Below are 13,187 nucleotides of genomic sequence, written 5' to 3'. Positions count from 1 at the left end.
TGTTTTCTCATGAATGAGTTTGGCTATGGACAGTTGTGGGCACAATATGTATATGTTCTCACGCAGTTCCCTGTCTCTGTTGTCCACACAGAACCCGCGGTTGGTTTAGGTATCGGCGCTTGCTGCCTTACACTCGAGAACAGCTTCCCAGGAATCTACATCCACAGCCTCGCTCCAGGATCAGCGGCCAAAATGGACGGGAGACTTAGGTGGGGTTGAGAATCCGAAACTGCATGCGCCATTGGGTTTTAAACTGTGCTTCCCCCCTTATTAAAGCTAATTATTTTGCAAGTATAATGCATAGGACATTTTTATGCACAACATACCTTACAATTTTTTAAGAGACATTTCTTCTATAAGGACACTGATTTTCTCTAAAGGAAAAAAAAAAAAGGAAAAATGTATTTTTATTTTTATTTTTTTAGTAGTTCTCCCCATGTAACATTTGGGGCTCCATCCCAGGGCCAGTGGAGGGCTGACACCTTCTGGCCTGGGGAGGCAAGTGAAGCCAATGTTGTTTCAACCAATTAATGATCTTCCGGGCTCTGGGTTTTTCCACGACAACCAGTTAACCTATCTCCAGTCTTTCTATCCACGTTACCTGCTTCACTATAAGCACTCCATAGAATGGCAGAGGAACCAAGAAGAATTGTCAGACATATCTGCCCCACCATGTCTGAAAAGCCTCCAAAATGCACGCAAAGGGTTAAAGATCCCAGACATCTCAAGATGTGTAAGATAATTAGATTTAGACATTTTTGGGTCTGCTGCGCATAAACGATGTCCGCATTTCTAACGTTTAATAGAGTGGACCTTCCTGAGAAAATAAGTCTTAAGTTTAAGATTTTAGTCTCCTAGGGTCGAACCGATTTTTACTTTAGTCTGACTGCAAATCTGTTAACTCGACAGCTTTACGTAAAAGACCACTGTGGGAGAAAATATGGTTTCTATATACAAAGTTGGGGGGGGAATGTAAAGACTTCTTGGAAGATTTAAGTTCTAAATGATTCCAGATGTTCTATTATGATCCTGCCCGGCGTGAATCTTTAGTCTGTTGAATGTTTGTTATTCATTGAGTAAGTGAAGGAAATCCACGTATCGGACCCTTTAAATGCACCTTGAGTCTCTTCTGTGCAAAACTTTTTCCAACTTTCTCTGATCAGTTTTTAATAATAGGCTTGGTTAAAGCCGCATGTTTAATTTCCGCTCTTGTAACGTAGGATTTTTAGCGGCTCGAAAGATGGGGCTGATTTATTTGGCGATAGACAAATATCCATTAAGCATTTAATATTAGCGTTTCATGTTATTATCGGTGTTTTTGGTTTGATGCATAAGATAGCTATAATTCGGGAAAGGATTGACTGACCTTTAAAAAAAAAAGTTCACCAAGTACGTTTCCATGTTTTAGGTAAACAAAAGGCCAGTCTTTGCGGGTTTTTCGAGGGTATATTTAGTGGCAAGCAGATAAATGTAATTACGTAGAAAGCCGCTCTAAACTAAGTACATTCCAGTCTCCCCGTGATTGTCCTAAGCTCAGAATGGCCTCTTGAACTTTTAAAATATAGGTTTGTGTTTTGGAAACGTATTAAACGCCAGCTGTTTGTATTTCTGTCGATTATAGACCATACAGTAGGTTTGCCATATAGGCGCTGAAAGACACGGTAGCTCCGGTTTCATGTGAATTGGCGCATGCGTTCTTTATTTATTGGAGTTAGAAAATTAGACGTCTGTCTTCTTTTCCTCTTCCCTGTCCTTCTGTCCCCTCAGTAGTGCTCCCTTTGAATTCAATGGGAGCTGAGCTGGAGATGTAGCTGGAGCCAAATACAGATGTGGTAGCGGAACATTCAGCTAGCATTCATGTGATTGGCTGCCACAGAGCATGTGACGGAATTGTACTTAAGTATGCTTCCTGTTTTTGGTCGAGTCCACCAAGAAGAGGAGAAAAAGTAATCAGAAGACTCGTTTTCGCACACCTTTAATTCCAAATGAGAATTTTGTAACTTCTAAAGAGTGTACGACCTAGAGATGTTTTAATCACTCTATTGCCCAAATATCCATTCCCCTTTATTTTACCCCTGAACCTGAAGGGTAAGATTTTGGGTCATCATAACACCTCGGTAAAGTCAGTCTATTGGATCCAATCATTAATAGCTGATTGTTCCTAATATAAGTCAACCGTCCAACTGGACGGTTCCTGACCTGGTTATCTACATGGAGCCCCCTACGTTCCAGAGGTTAATGCTGAGGTAACATAGGCCGCCACGAGCAGCTGAACCTAGAAGGTAAAGTCTGATCAGAGCTGATTTTATTATTGGTCGTCTGATGCTGCAGCACTTGTACCCTCTTTTGAGTTTTTGCTCTCTTTAATATTACTCCGCAAATTGTAACTGTGGCTCGAGTTCAAACTCGACAACCTGGCAATTACGTTAACCCCCAGAAATACAGCAGAAAACTTTACTAACCCACTTTTCCACATATGAGAATCCTCTCCTTCATCTGTAAATAGGGAAGATTCATAGCCTTGATTTCGTTTGACTTGTCCCCTGTCACAAAATACAAGAAAGCTACACATTGTATTGTTATTTTTCACATTCCAGCCGCGGTGACCAGATTCTAGAGGCAGACTCGGTGAGTCTACGCCATGCTGCCCTGAGTGAAGCCTATGCTATCTTGAGTGAGTGTGGTCCTGGCCCTGTGAGCCTCATCATAAGCCGTCACCCAAACCCAAAGGTAAGGAGATTGCAACTCTTTTCTTTAATTAAAGGGACAGTCTAATGTCCCTGACACCCCCTCTGTAGAAGAATACATATTAAAGAACTCAGGAACTCTAACCCTCTGTGAGTTCTTTAATATTCGTTATAAAAAAATAACGTTAAATAAAAGCTCTAGTCTTCCTCCATGATCACATCATATCTCTTGCCACTGGTTGGCTGCTTGAAGTAGTTGCTAACACATACACATTTACACATACACACTCACTAAAACATACATACATACATACATACATACACACATACACTCCCTACCTAACTCCCTTAACCTCACTCTCACTCCTTCCCCTCTCTCTCTTTCACTTCTTCTTTCTCCCTTTGACAGAGGGCAGAATATCTTTTTAATGCTAGGATTTTATATGGTTTATCATAGTACAAAAATATGAGGTTCATATAAATAAATGCAATGAGAGATAATAAATGCAATGATCGTTAAATAAGCACATTTTATGCTTTTCACAGCGGCAGTCAAATCTAAATAGGAGTCTTTTAAATCGTGTGTTCTGAAGGGCAAACCATGAAAGACAGAAGATTAAATTAGACAGCAATAAAACTTGTGATTAAATGAACCAAAGCCTGACCATCATATGCAAGTATTTTTTTTACCCGTTTGAGTATAAATATGTAAAGTCACATTGTGAAAAAGAACGGTTTTCTGGAAGGATTGAGCCCGCAACTTCATAAAATATAAGTGCATTTTAAAATGAAGTCCCTCCGGGACAAAAGACATAACATGGATATAAAATGGGGAAAAAGTAGTTTTACTATTAAAAAAAAATAAAAAAAAATTAAAATACCGGTAGTATATCTTTATGCAGCCATCATTTTCTCTCTTGCTCAAAGACTAAATAAGGACTGTGTGTGATCCAGTTTTTTTTGTACTTAAATATGCATTATTCTATATTAGGGGTACCAGGACTGTCCCTTTAAACCACTAATGGAAATACATTGCACATAGTAAAAAAAAAAAAATTCTCTCACCTATTTAGGATTGGGATCACGTGATCCGATTAATTCCAGGTTAAAAGAATTGTGCTTTCATGTCATTTTTTTTTTCTAGACTTTTTTTTTTATTCCCTTTTTACATTTTCTCATCCCACTGGCCACTTTAGAGAAGCTTTTGCAGTCTTTATTGCGGTAAAAGCCACTTATTTGCAGTAAAAAGAAAAAGCTTGAAAAAAAAAAGTGGTAAGTGTTGTGGCTTTTTGTAATAAAATTGTACAAGCGTTTTTTTTTTTTTTTAGTAAACTCCAAAGCAATAGCCTCTCATTACCCCAAAGCAACGGCGCAAACCGGATTCAACCTCAGTCCGTAAATGCGGGCTAGCCGCCGTCATTATGTCTTTCTAAACCGGCTATTTTATTGGCTCGGCTCGTCCGCAGTTACAGACGCGGCCAACGCTCATCAAAAGAACAGCTGGTTAAGGTGCAAACCGACTTTCCATCACTTTCTGCTTTTGGACATATTGAAAAGGCATCAGGACTTTGTGCCTCTCCTTGCATGGTATTGCTCTCTTATTCCGTGTGAACGGCCTGAGTTTGGATTCTATTGTCTGCTCAATAATGAAAAAAAGATGGGATTTAAAAACCTCTCCAAATCTATTCGGCATCTGTTATATAAAAAAAAAAAAATAAAAAAAAAATCTATCTCTCTGTTGAGACCGTTTCTGAATTGTTACTATGAAGTAACATAGTAACATACATAGTAACATACATAGTAACATACATAGTAACATACATAGTAACATAGTAACATACATAGTAACATAGTAACATACATAGTAACATAGTAATTTAGGTTGAAGAAAATACTTAAGTTCATCAAGGAGGATCCTTCTTGATCCCAAAAGACAATAAAAATGATCCTTGGATCGAGAAGCTCTAAAATATTAATATTTATTCTATCGTATGTTCTGAGCTGATTATTTATGCTGATGCTGATAAGGTCCATTGATCCATAGACTTTAATTTATTAGAGTGTCTGGTTGGATGATTAAGACCGAGCCATTCTACTGTTTACTAAAAGGCTGTGCAATAAGAAGTCAGGTTTTTTTTTAGTAGATTGGACTCGGGTAACAGAGCGAGAATGCATACAAATGGTTAAGACATTAGCTACCTGAAAACTTTATATTATTTGAAATGGGTTAAATTCACAATAACAAGTATAACTGGGGTTAAAGGTGTTGGGGACGCCGGCTGTTAGACCTCCATGCAATCAGCAGGGGTATCGTAGGTGTTGATGGACCTTATGCTCACCTATCGATGGTCCAACAGGGAATATGTAAACCCAAATATTTTTACTTCAGCTTGGAAATCTATTTTCTTCCGCCCATGTGAAGTTCTTTGTCCTCTGCGGAATGTGCCGTCTCAGTATTACTATATATCACAGAGGGCCGAGTGGGTTGCAGCTCATGCACAAGTAAATATAATTCATCTCACACACTTTGGTGCTGGACATATCCATCTTTAGGAAGCAGAGGAAGATATTATGAAGTCCTTTTGTCATTTGATAGTTGAACGTTGTCTTTGAAGGTGTCCGAGCAAGAAATGGATGAGGCCATCTCTCGTACGACCCATCGAGAAAGCAAGGATTCGGGGTCTTCGCAGATCCTAGGTAAAGTGCCACGATTTTATTTCTTATTGACATTTAACAAATTGATCTGATCTATTGGATTTTGGGCAACGTGGTCCTCATCACAGAAAACTGTGTCGATCATGTTGGGGCTTATGCATCGTGTTACCAATGGAGCAAAGAAAAGACAAAGTTTCAGCTCTTTGGGCTCAATTTATCAAAGAACATCTACCGCACCGACTTTCTGCAACGATCAACAGTAGCTGTACATTTATTACCATGGTGATTGCTACATTTTTATCAAAGGGCAACTCTTTGGGCTCTCTTTATTAATGAAGAATTTGGTGCACAATGTAGATCCTTTTGGAGCATTCAGTAGTATCTTCCCATTTGTTGCCATGGGGACTGCTCCATATTTAGAACCTTGTCCCAGAACATAACAAGCTTCATTATCATCAACTAATTTGACCTTTTTATTGCTAATTATAATAAAGGGTATTTTATGTAATTCTGTTCTTTTACGTGGATTTATAAGATGTTGTACTATTCAGCTGCAATATGTATTCTTCTAGGTCTCCATACGAAGAGTCCATCTCCTACTGTGAAGCCAAAACAAGGAGAAGGGTCCTCTCTCAGCTGGACAATGAAACGTTTCCTGGAGCCCACCAGTCGGGTAATCTAACCAACAGAGCATTTTTCATTAAGCAGAATGCTGGGCACGGGGGGCCTAACCACAAAGGCAGTTTAGGCTACCCCTAAGGGTAATGTGTTTGTGTGTGGTGGTTGGGGGATTTGTGTGGACCACAGAACGCAATACTCACTGTGCAGAGGTTCAGAAATGAGGCTCGTTACCTCTGTTCTATCGAGGAATTTAATTTTCTTTTGACACGTAGTTGATCCACCTCCCATTGAACTTATCGGATTTGATTCCTTGTAGAAACAGATTTTCTTAAAAATTCAGGAAGCTGCTTGGCGTCACATTGTTTCCTTTTCATAGCAGGGATCCGTGAGCTCGGAAGCAGAACTGTCTCAGTACTTTTCTCAAGACCCCCCCACCCAATCCTCGTTCTCCGACACCAGCGCGACCGGCTCGAGTGATGAGATGCAGCTGCGGCCGAGAGTTGGAAGGAACTCTCTGGATGATGCCGCTCTTCTTTTGAGCGGTGCGAGTAAGTGTTCTCCATCCAAGTGCTGCAGCTTGCCTCCTGAACAGGCGCTGCATTATGTGTACCGAAAACCTCTGCATTCATTATCCGACTTATCGGGGGCACGCTTTGCACCTGACTCCTATAACAAACGTCCCTCTGTTTATACCATTCTGTCTACAGAATTTAGACTGTTTCTAGAAACCACAATATCTTTCCTGTTTTTATAATCTTAGATGTGTAAATGGCACAATGTAGAAAAAATAACACCATCATATCTCAGTAGGAATATTATTATATGTTGTATCCGAAAATATGAAGGTTTTAATGTATGCTTTCTTACAATATTTTTTTATTGTTTAGTTGGCCATTTTTGCTATGTTTGTCACAAATCTCTGGGTAATGTGAAACAGTATAATTTGTTAATTGCGACTTTTCTACAATTAAAAAGGTGGTTGTGTAGGATACAGTGCAGACCACGAGCGGCTTATTCACCATTTTACTTAACAGTGAGTTACGACACGGTTGGCGGCTTCCTGGGGTTTATTTCTGATGCCTTCAAAAAAAAAATTTTATTCTAGAAATTTTTGTTCTTTAACAGAGACTTATATAAAAAAAAAAATCTCAGTTTTAGTAAACTATTTTTTTGTAACCTGCATAAGCTGAAAGCTTTCAGCCATGTATTACAAAGATCTTAAAAGCTGTGGAATAAACATCCATCCAGAAAGGAAGTAATACGATGTATGCTGGAATACATCAATATCTCCGCAGACGAGGCATCTGGGCAAAAATACCTGGTGGGTCGTTGGCCAACACTGCTTCGTATGCACCCGATCTGCCCCTCCAGCGTCCGCCGGCTGGATATGCCCAGCCGCACACTACGTTACCGTAACTTGTATCCAGTCATCAGCCTCACTCATGTCACTTGGCGGCCTCTGGCTTTAAAGTGGCTGGGCCTCCTAGCCATCCCCAGTCCAGCTTTGGATGAAGGTGTTTACCAAAGCTGGAGTTTGCAGGAGAGCTGCTCCTGACTTCACTTCACATCATGAAGTGAGCTTCTGCTGCGAGAAGCTTTGAGCTGTTCCTGCATAATGCATAGTTAACTGAGATTTCTAGAATGTCACCTCATCGGTTGAACTATACATTATGCAGGGCCAGCTCACCACTTCTCACAGGTGAAGCTTGCTGGAGTTCATTGAGTTGAAACTGCAAATTCACCTGCAAACTCGTACTCTAGTGATTAAACCCAACAGAAGAGTGAACAATGGGGCAAATGTCTTGAAAAAAACTCCCATGGGATTTATTATAAAATGTTTAGACAATGTATACATTTTTAATGATCTGTTGAAAAATGGCTAGAGTCACTTGATCAATTCATCCGATATCCTTATACCTGCAAAAATGATGATCCAAAGAACGAATCTGATAATACAGGGGTTATAATATTTATAGAGACTGCAGATGTCCAACCTGTGTAGACCTGGGATGCAGCTCTCTGGGAACTGGAGGAGGTTCCACTATGAATTAGGAATAATTAGGAATAGGAATAATTCTTTTTTTTTGTGTGCCATGGACAGTTTCCATGAATTAGTGCTAAAAAATGACAACTATTGAACTGTTGTGCTGTCTGAGCGTGCAGGAGCCAACTACCAGGACCGTTTCATATCCCCGGCCAATGGTACATTTTAATAGATCCGAGACATAATTTAGGTACTATTTGCCCGTCTGTGTTTGAAATTGGTTGGTTGCATGCACGGTTTATGTAAGGTTTTCGGTGGTTGCTGAGGTTTGTTGACTGTTCTGGGTGGTGTTTAAAACGAAACACCCTGGAGACCAGACGTTTGTTATTATCATAAACCCAATCCCACATGTTCTAATAATGCAAGGGATGAGAGCGTTCAGGAATTCCATTCCATTGCCGACGTGAGCCTTACGCTAACAGATCTGCACAGCTCATGGCTGTCCAAAAACTCGTTTGTAAGGAAAACTCGTGTTTGGCCCTTTACTGAAAACATTTGACTTTGCCCAAGTTGTGTCCCAGTTTGCCTTGGAGCTTCAGTCAGGGGAATTCAGACATCCAAGCCGAGCTACTTCAGAGAGTGCTCAGTGTCTTATGCGTTGTCCACTGTGAGGTCCAAGGAACGGGACTTTGCGACTTTCCCTTTAAGGAAACATTCTGTATAAATTACAAGAATAACGTAAACTTCCATGTTTTTCCATCGCTATCCGTAGCACCGCCTTGAAAACAATCAGTAATGAGCTCCAATTATACTGTAGCATCTACTGTAATAGATTGTAGCCTTGGAAGGCAGGGATCTCTTCTCTTTCTGCACCAGTATGTCTTAACGTCTGTTCCCACTATAGAAATAATATGTTATATTTTAGTAATAATAACTAATGTACAATTAATATGAATTATTTATTTTATTTCTTGTAGAGAAAGGAGCCGCGGGAGGGAGTAGCGTGTCGCCCTCGCAGAGAAATGGAAGTCATCACGGTCCGAGTAGCAAGCACATGGTTGCCAGCAGACAGTCTAGTCTTAATGGGAGCCCGCAGTCCATACGCAGCCCTCTCCTTCGCCAGAAACGAATCCACTGCTACGAAGATGAAGATGCCAGCGATGACGACGACTTCAAAAAGGACGAAAGGCCTTTTGATGGCAGTAAGAAGAAACATGCCGATCAGGATTCTGGAATTGTCATGACGACTTCCTCTTTGGATGTTGATGAGGAAATCCAGGATAACGAACAGTCTAAAATCACTGCCGGGGAGTCGGCGCTGTCACTCTGCGGAAGCTCCGTGGAGTCTGAAGACAGCTCTATGGAGCAGATGGTGGACTCTCCCTACTTTGCCATTAAGTCCTTTGAATACTGTGCAAAGAACGAAGTACGTCCTAGTAGTTTGGGAATCAAGGATCCTCCGGAAGGGCAGTCGGAGAACAAGAGGTCCCCAAAACTGGAGCACAAGGCTGTCACCCGCGTGAAGAGTATGATGAGCACCGAAGGCCAAAATACTCCAAAACCAAAGTGCGAAGAGAATAGGCCAGCGGCCAAGCAGGCAAAATGCGCTCAACACGTAAAAAAACCCGACGGGACAGAAAGCCTGGAAAAATGGAACACGGAGACTGTGGAGCTGTTTTGTGGGGATTATGAATCTTTGGGACTGGACCTGGAAATCAAAGATATGCCCTCGAGGGTTACGATAACTGGATTACGGCCAGGAGGAGACGCAGGCAAAGTATGTGAACGTTGCAAATGTTGTTTATTGTCTGATAACGTCAGCTATATTTATATACATTATGTCTGTGACTGCGGACACACAGGGACATCCGCTAGTGAAGCTCACGGCTTTAGGTGTCACATTATTTATTATAAAACCACAAGTTTTCTCTTGTTTCGAAACAATATTTTGCATAGAAAACATTCCTGTTTCTTTAGAACAAGAAGGCTTTTGATGCATGTGCAGTGAGTTCAGCCTCCGTGTCTTTCTAATAAATGTATTTCTTTTACAAAGTATACAACACCAATTGATGACAGATGGTATTAACACGACAATAGAACTTGGGTGCTGTAGGTTCTAGGATTTTGGATGCAAACAACATGAAAAACAGAAAGAAGAGACCTCGCCCTGCTGTACAGTTTTAAAGCCATTTAGATATCCGTTACTATGAAGCCGTTTAAACGTTAAGTTGGGTTAGCGAACAAGTGGCATTGGAACACAGGAGTGATGGGAGTGATAAAGGGCCATTGGAACACAGGAGTGATGGGAGTGATAAAGGGCCACTGGAACACAGGAGTGATGGGAGTGATAAAGGGCCATTGGAACACAGGAGTGATGGGAGTGATAAAGGGCCACTGGAACACAGGAGTGATGGGAGTGATAAAGGGCCATTGGAACACGGGAGTGATGGGAGTGATAAAGGGCCATTGGAACACAGGAGTGATGGGAGTGATAAAGGGCCATTGGAACACAGGAGTGATGGGAGTGATAAAGGGCCATTGGAACACAGGAGTGATGGGAGTGATAAAGGGCCATTGGAACACAGGAGTGATGGGAGTGATAAAGGGCCATTGGAACACGGGAGTGATGGGAGTGATAAAGCGCCTTTGTACGCCTATGAAGATATTCCCCTTAAAAATCAGCCATTTCTAGCTACAATACACCATTAACCCCAAACTTTTCAACAGTAGTGTGTGTATATGTATAATTTCAGAAACATTTTTTCTATCAAGTGTAGGCTTCCGTAATTCTAAAAACATATAGTTGGCAAAGGATAGTAATAGGTTAGTGAAATATCTAATCAGGTGTTTAAGGATGTCAGAATTACCAAATAATATATAAAATATAATCAATTAAATAATAATAATATGGCCATAATGCATATTTGTACAGCTCACAGCAGAAGTTATCTCTGGAATAACCAAATAATGGAAAGCTTTCCGGATGTAAAGACATTACAGGGTTTAAGCATTGTATAAGGGTTCTTTAAAACGTATCTGAATTACTGTACGTCTTGCCCTTTGCTGAGATTTGGAAGCGATTTGACCAGAATTATCTCTATAATATCGTTAGGAATCTATGGGAAAGCTGAGCATCGGGGACGAGATTATATCAATCAATGGTGTCCAAGTGAGCAGCATGTCGTATCAGGAAACCTGCGATTATGTCCAGTGTTTACCGTCATCCGTCACACTGGAAGTCCGGAAGCCGGTGTCAGGTAATACTGTATTTCTTGTTTAACATTAATCATTAAAGTTAAAGCAATTGGGGTTCTGGTTTTAGGTTTAAAGCTACATACAGATCAGATTTTATTCACCGTTCTTGCAAAGTGTAATCAAAGCTACTTAGTTGTGTTAAGATTGAAACTGATTTATATATTTTTTAAAATATTTTCTCACATTTTTAACAGTATTTTGTGTTCTGCGGCACTGCAGTGTTTGATCTTTACAGAAAACTGCTGCATCAGTTTCAACTTAGCTTGAAGGCTAATTTTTATGGATCGGTGCTTTGATAATCAAAATAAGATATAATTACAAAAATTGCTGAACATTTCTGAATTAAAAAATAAATAAAAGAACACTGAAAATATAAATTTTAGGCATGTAAACAGTATTGAGCCAGCGTCTTTGTGAACTGAAGAGTTTTTTTGACACCCTGTTCATCACATTGTGAATGTTTCCTCCCCATATCGGTACACAGGGAAATGGGAGTTGACCATGCATGCAATAAACCCCGCCTGTGAGGAGCCACCAGATAACTGACAATGCGGCGTTGCTTGCCTTTGTATGGAGATAAGACAGTCAAGCAAAACACAGGACAGTTTACAGGACAAAAATACATTACTGTCCCATTTAATGAAGTGACAATGTTTGTTCTCCGGCAGAAAATCTTTATGTACAGAGGACATAAATGTTCTGCATAGTGAGAAGGTTACGTGCCCACTTACATTTAAATACTTAGAGGTGACATCTGATGAAAGAGAGCAGTCAGCGGAACGCGTTCTATTAGAACATTTCTCTATCAGATTATAAAGCAATCACTGTGCTCCATAATTGCCCCAGTGTTACTAGACGATTATAGCCTGCTACCCTTTGATATACAAAAAAGGACAATTCTAAAGAAAACTAGAAAGAAAGTTGGTTCTGCTGCACCCTTGACTCTTGTAGATCTCCTATAATAATCGTGTATTTTAAAAGTACACAAAGTCACCATTTTCAGTGTAATTCTGCGTGAGTTGACATTGCGGCCAGTAAACCAGTACTGTGTCTCTCAAATTAACATTTACTGAGTTTAAAAATGGCTCCTAATATTTTATTAATCCAGTACAATATTTTGATGACACCTTGCATAGTTCCCCATCACTGTAAGCAGTAAACGTTGTATCAGGCAGGCTTTGCCCAAAAAAACATTTGAATGATAATACCATTTTTTGGAACGCTTGCTTACACACATGGGAGGCATGGCACGGGCCATGCCAGAGACAGCCGTACCTGGGATGCCAGTTTCTCAGGGTCATGCTACATCTTCATATTCTACCTTTTGATTAAATGAGATCTCCCAGTTGGTGCTTTTCTTACAGCTACGTCCATCTCAGATCCCTGCTTGAACACAGGTACCTTAATTCAGAAAATCCTGACCTGAAACTTCATGCTTTCCATAAGGACAATATTAGAACCCTTTGGTTTCCACCGTTAACAGCTTGGTACAATAGAATCTTCGACATGAGCTATGAAAGGGTTTGAGGGCTCTTGGGTTGGTCATTTGTAGAGTTTGCAGGTATACAAAAAGGTCCATGATAAGGACTTATTCACAAAAAATAAAATAAAAACGTTTTAGCGCAAAACAGGAAAATTCTGTTAAATCTTCCACTCCTCATGCTTTATAGTCGCTTATCCATCACCAGTTATTTTTAATGTTTTATACTTTATGAATCAGGGGTAGAAAGAGGGAAACCTGAGAAAATCGGCTGGAGAGATTTCTGGAGCGGACTAAACTCCACCTAATTCCTAAAGGCTTTAGCTATGATCTGTTAGGGAAGTGTAGCTTTTCACAGCACCATCTGCTTTAAAAACATATTTTAGCAGAAACAATGAACTGTTAAGGTATTTCCAATACGATCGCAATTTAAATAGATTTTGGTCGACCAAAAACATTAAAAATATACATGTTTTTATTGCAGTTCTTTTAGAAATATATTTTT

At 40.1% G+C, this 13,187-nt stretch overlaps 1 protein-coding gene across 1 annotated transcript in view; it reads left to right on the top strand.

Annotated features, from left to right (window-relative positions):
* The window catches only part of LOC149284241 (PDZ domain-containing protein 2-like), a 112,586-nt gene that overhangs the window by 83,162 nt on the left and 16,237 nt on the right, over window positions 1-13,187 (top strand). Inside the window, exons 12-19 of the mRNA XM_089497009.1 lie at window positions 92-209; window positions 2,598-2,730; window positions 5,303-5,384; window positions 5,915-6,015; window positions 6,340-6,511; window positions 7,259-7,477; window positions 8,925-9,724; window positions 11,060-11,204. Coding sequence (XP_089353135.1) covers window positions 92-209; window positions 2,598-2,730; window positions 5,303-5,384; window positions 5,915-6,015; window positions 6,340-6,511; window positions 7,259-7,477; window positions 8,925-9,724; window positions 11,060-11,204 — 1,770 coding nt within the window. The remainder of the gene's footprint in view (window positions 1-91; window positions 210-2,597; window positions 2,731-5,302; window positions 5,385-5,914; window positions 6,016-6,339; window positions 6,512-7,258; window positions 7,478-8,924; window positions 9,725-11,059; window positions 11,205-13,187) is intronic.

Source organism: Sceloporus occidentalis, unplaced genomic scaffold, assembly GCF_023333645.1.
Source record: "Sceloporus occidentalis isolate IW3139 unplaced genomic scaffold, rSceOcc1.0.p SCAF_97, whole genome shotgun sequence".
In the NCBI taxonomy this organism is placed as follows: Eukaryota; Metazoa; Chordata; class Lepidosauria; order Squamata; family Phrynosomatidae; genus Sceloporus; species Sceloporus occidentalis.
The sequence above is the reverse complement of the archived record's forward strand: the minus strand, read 5'-3'. Positions and strand labels throughout refer to the sequence as shown.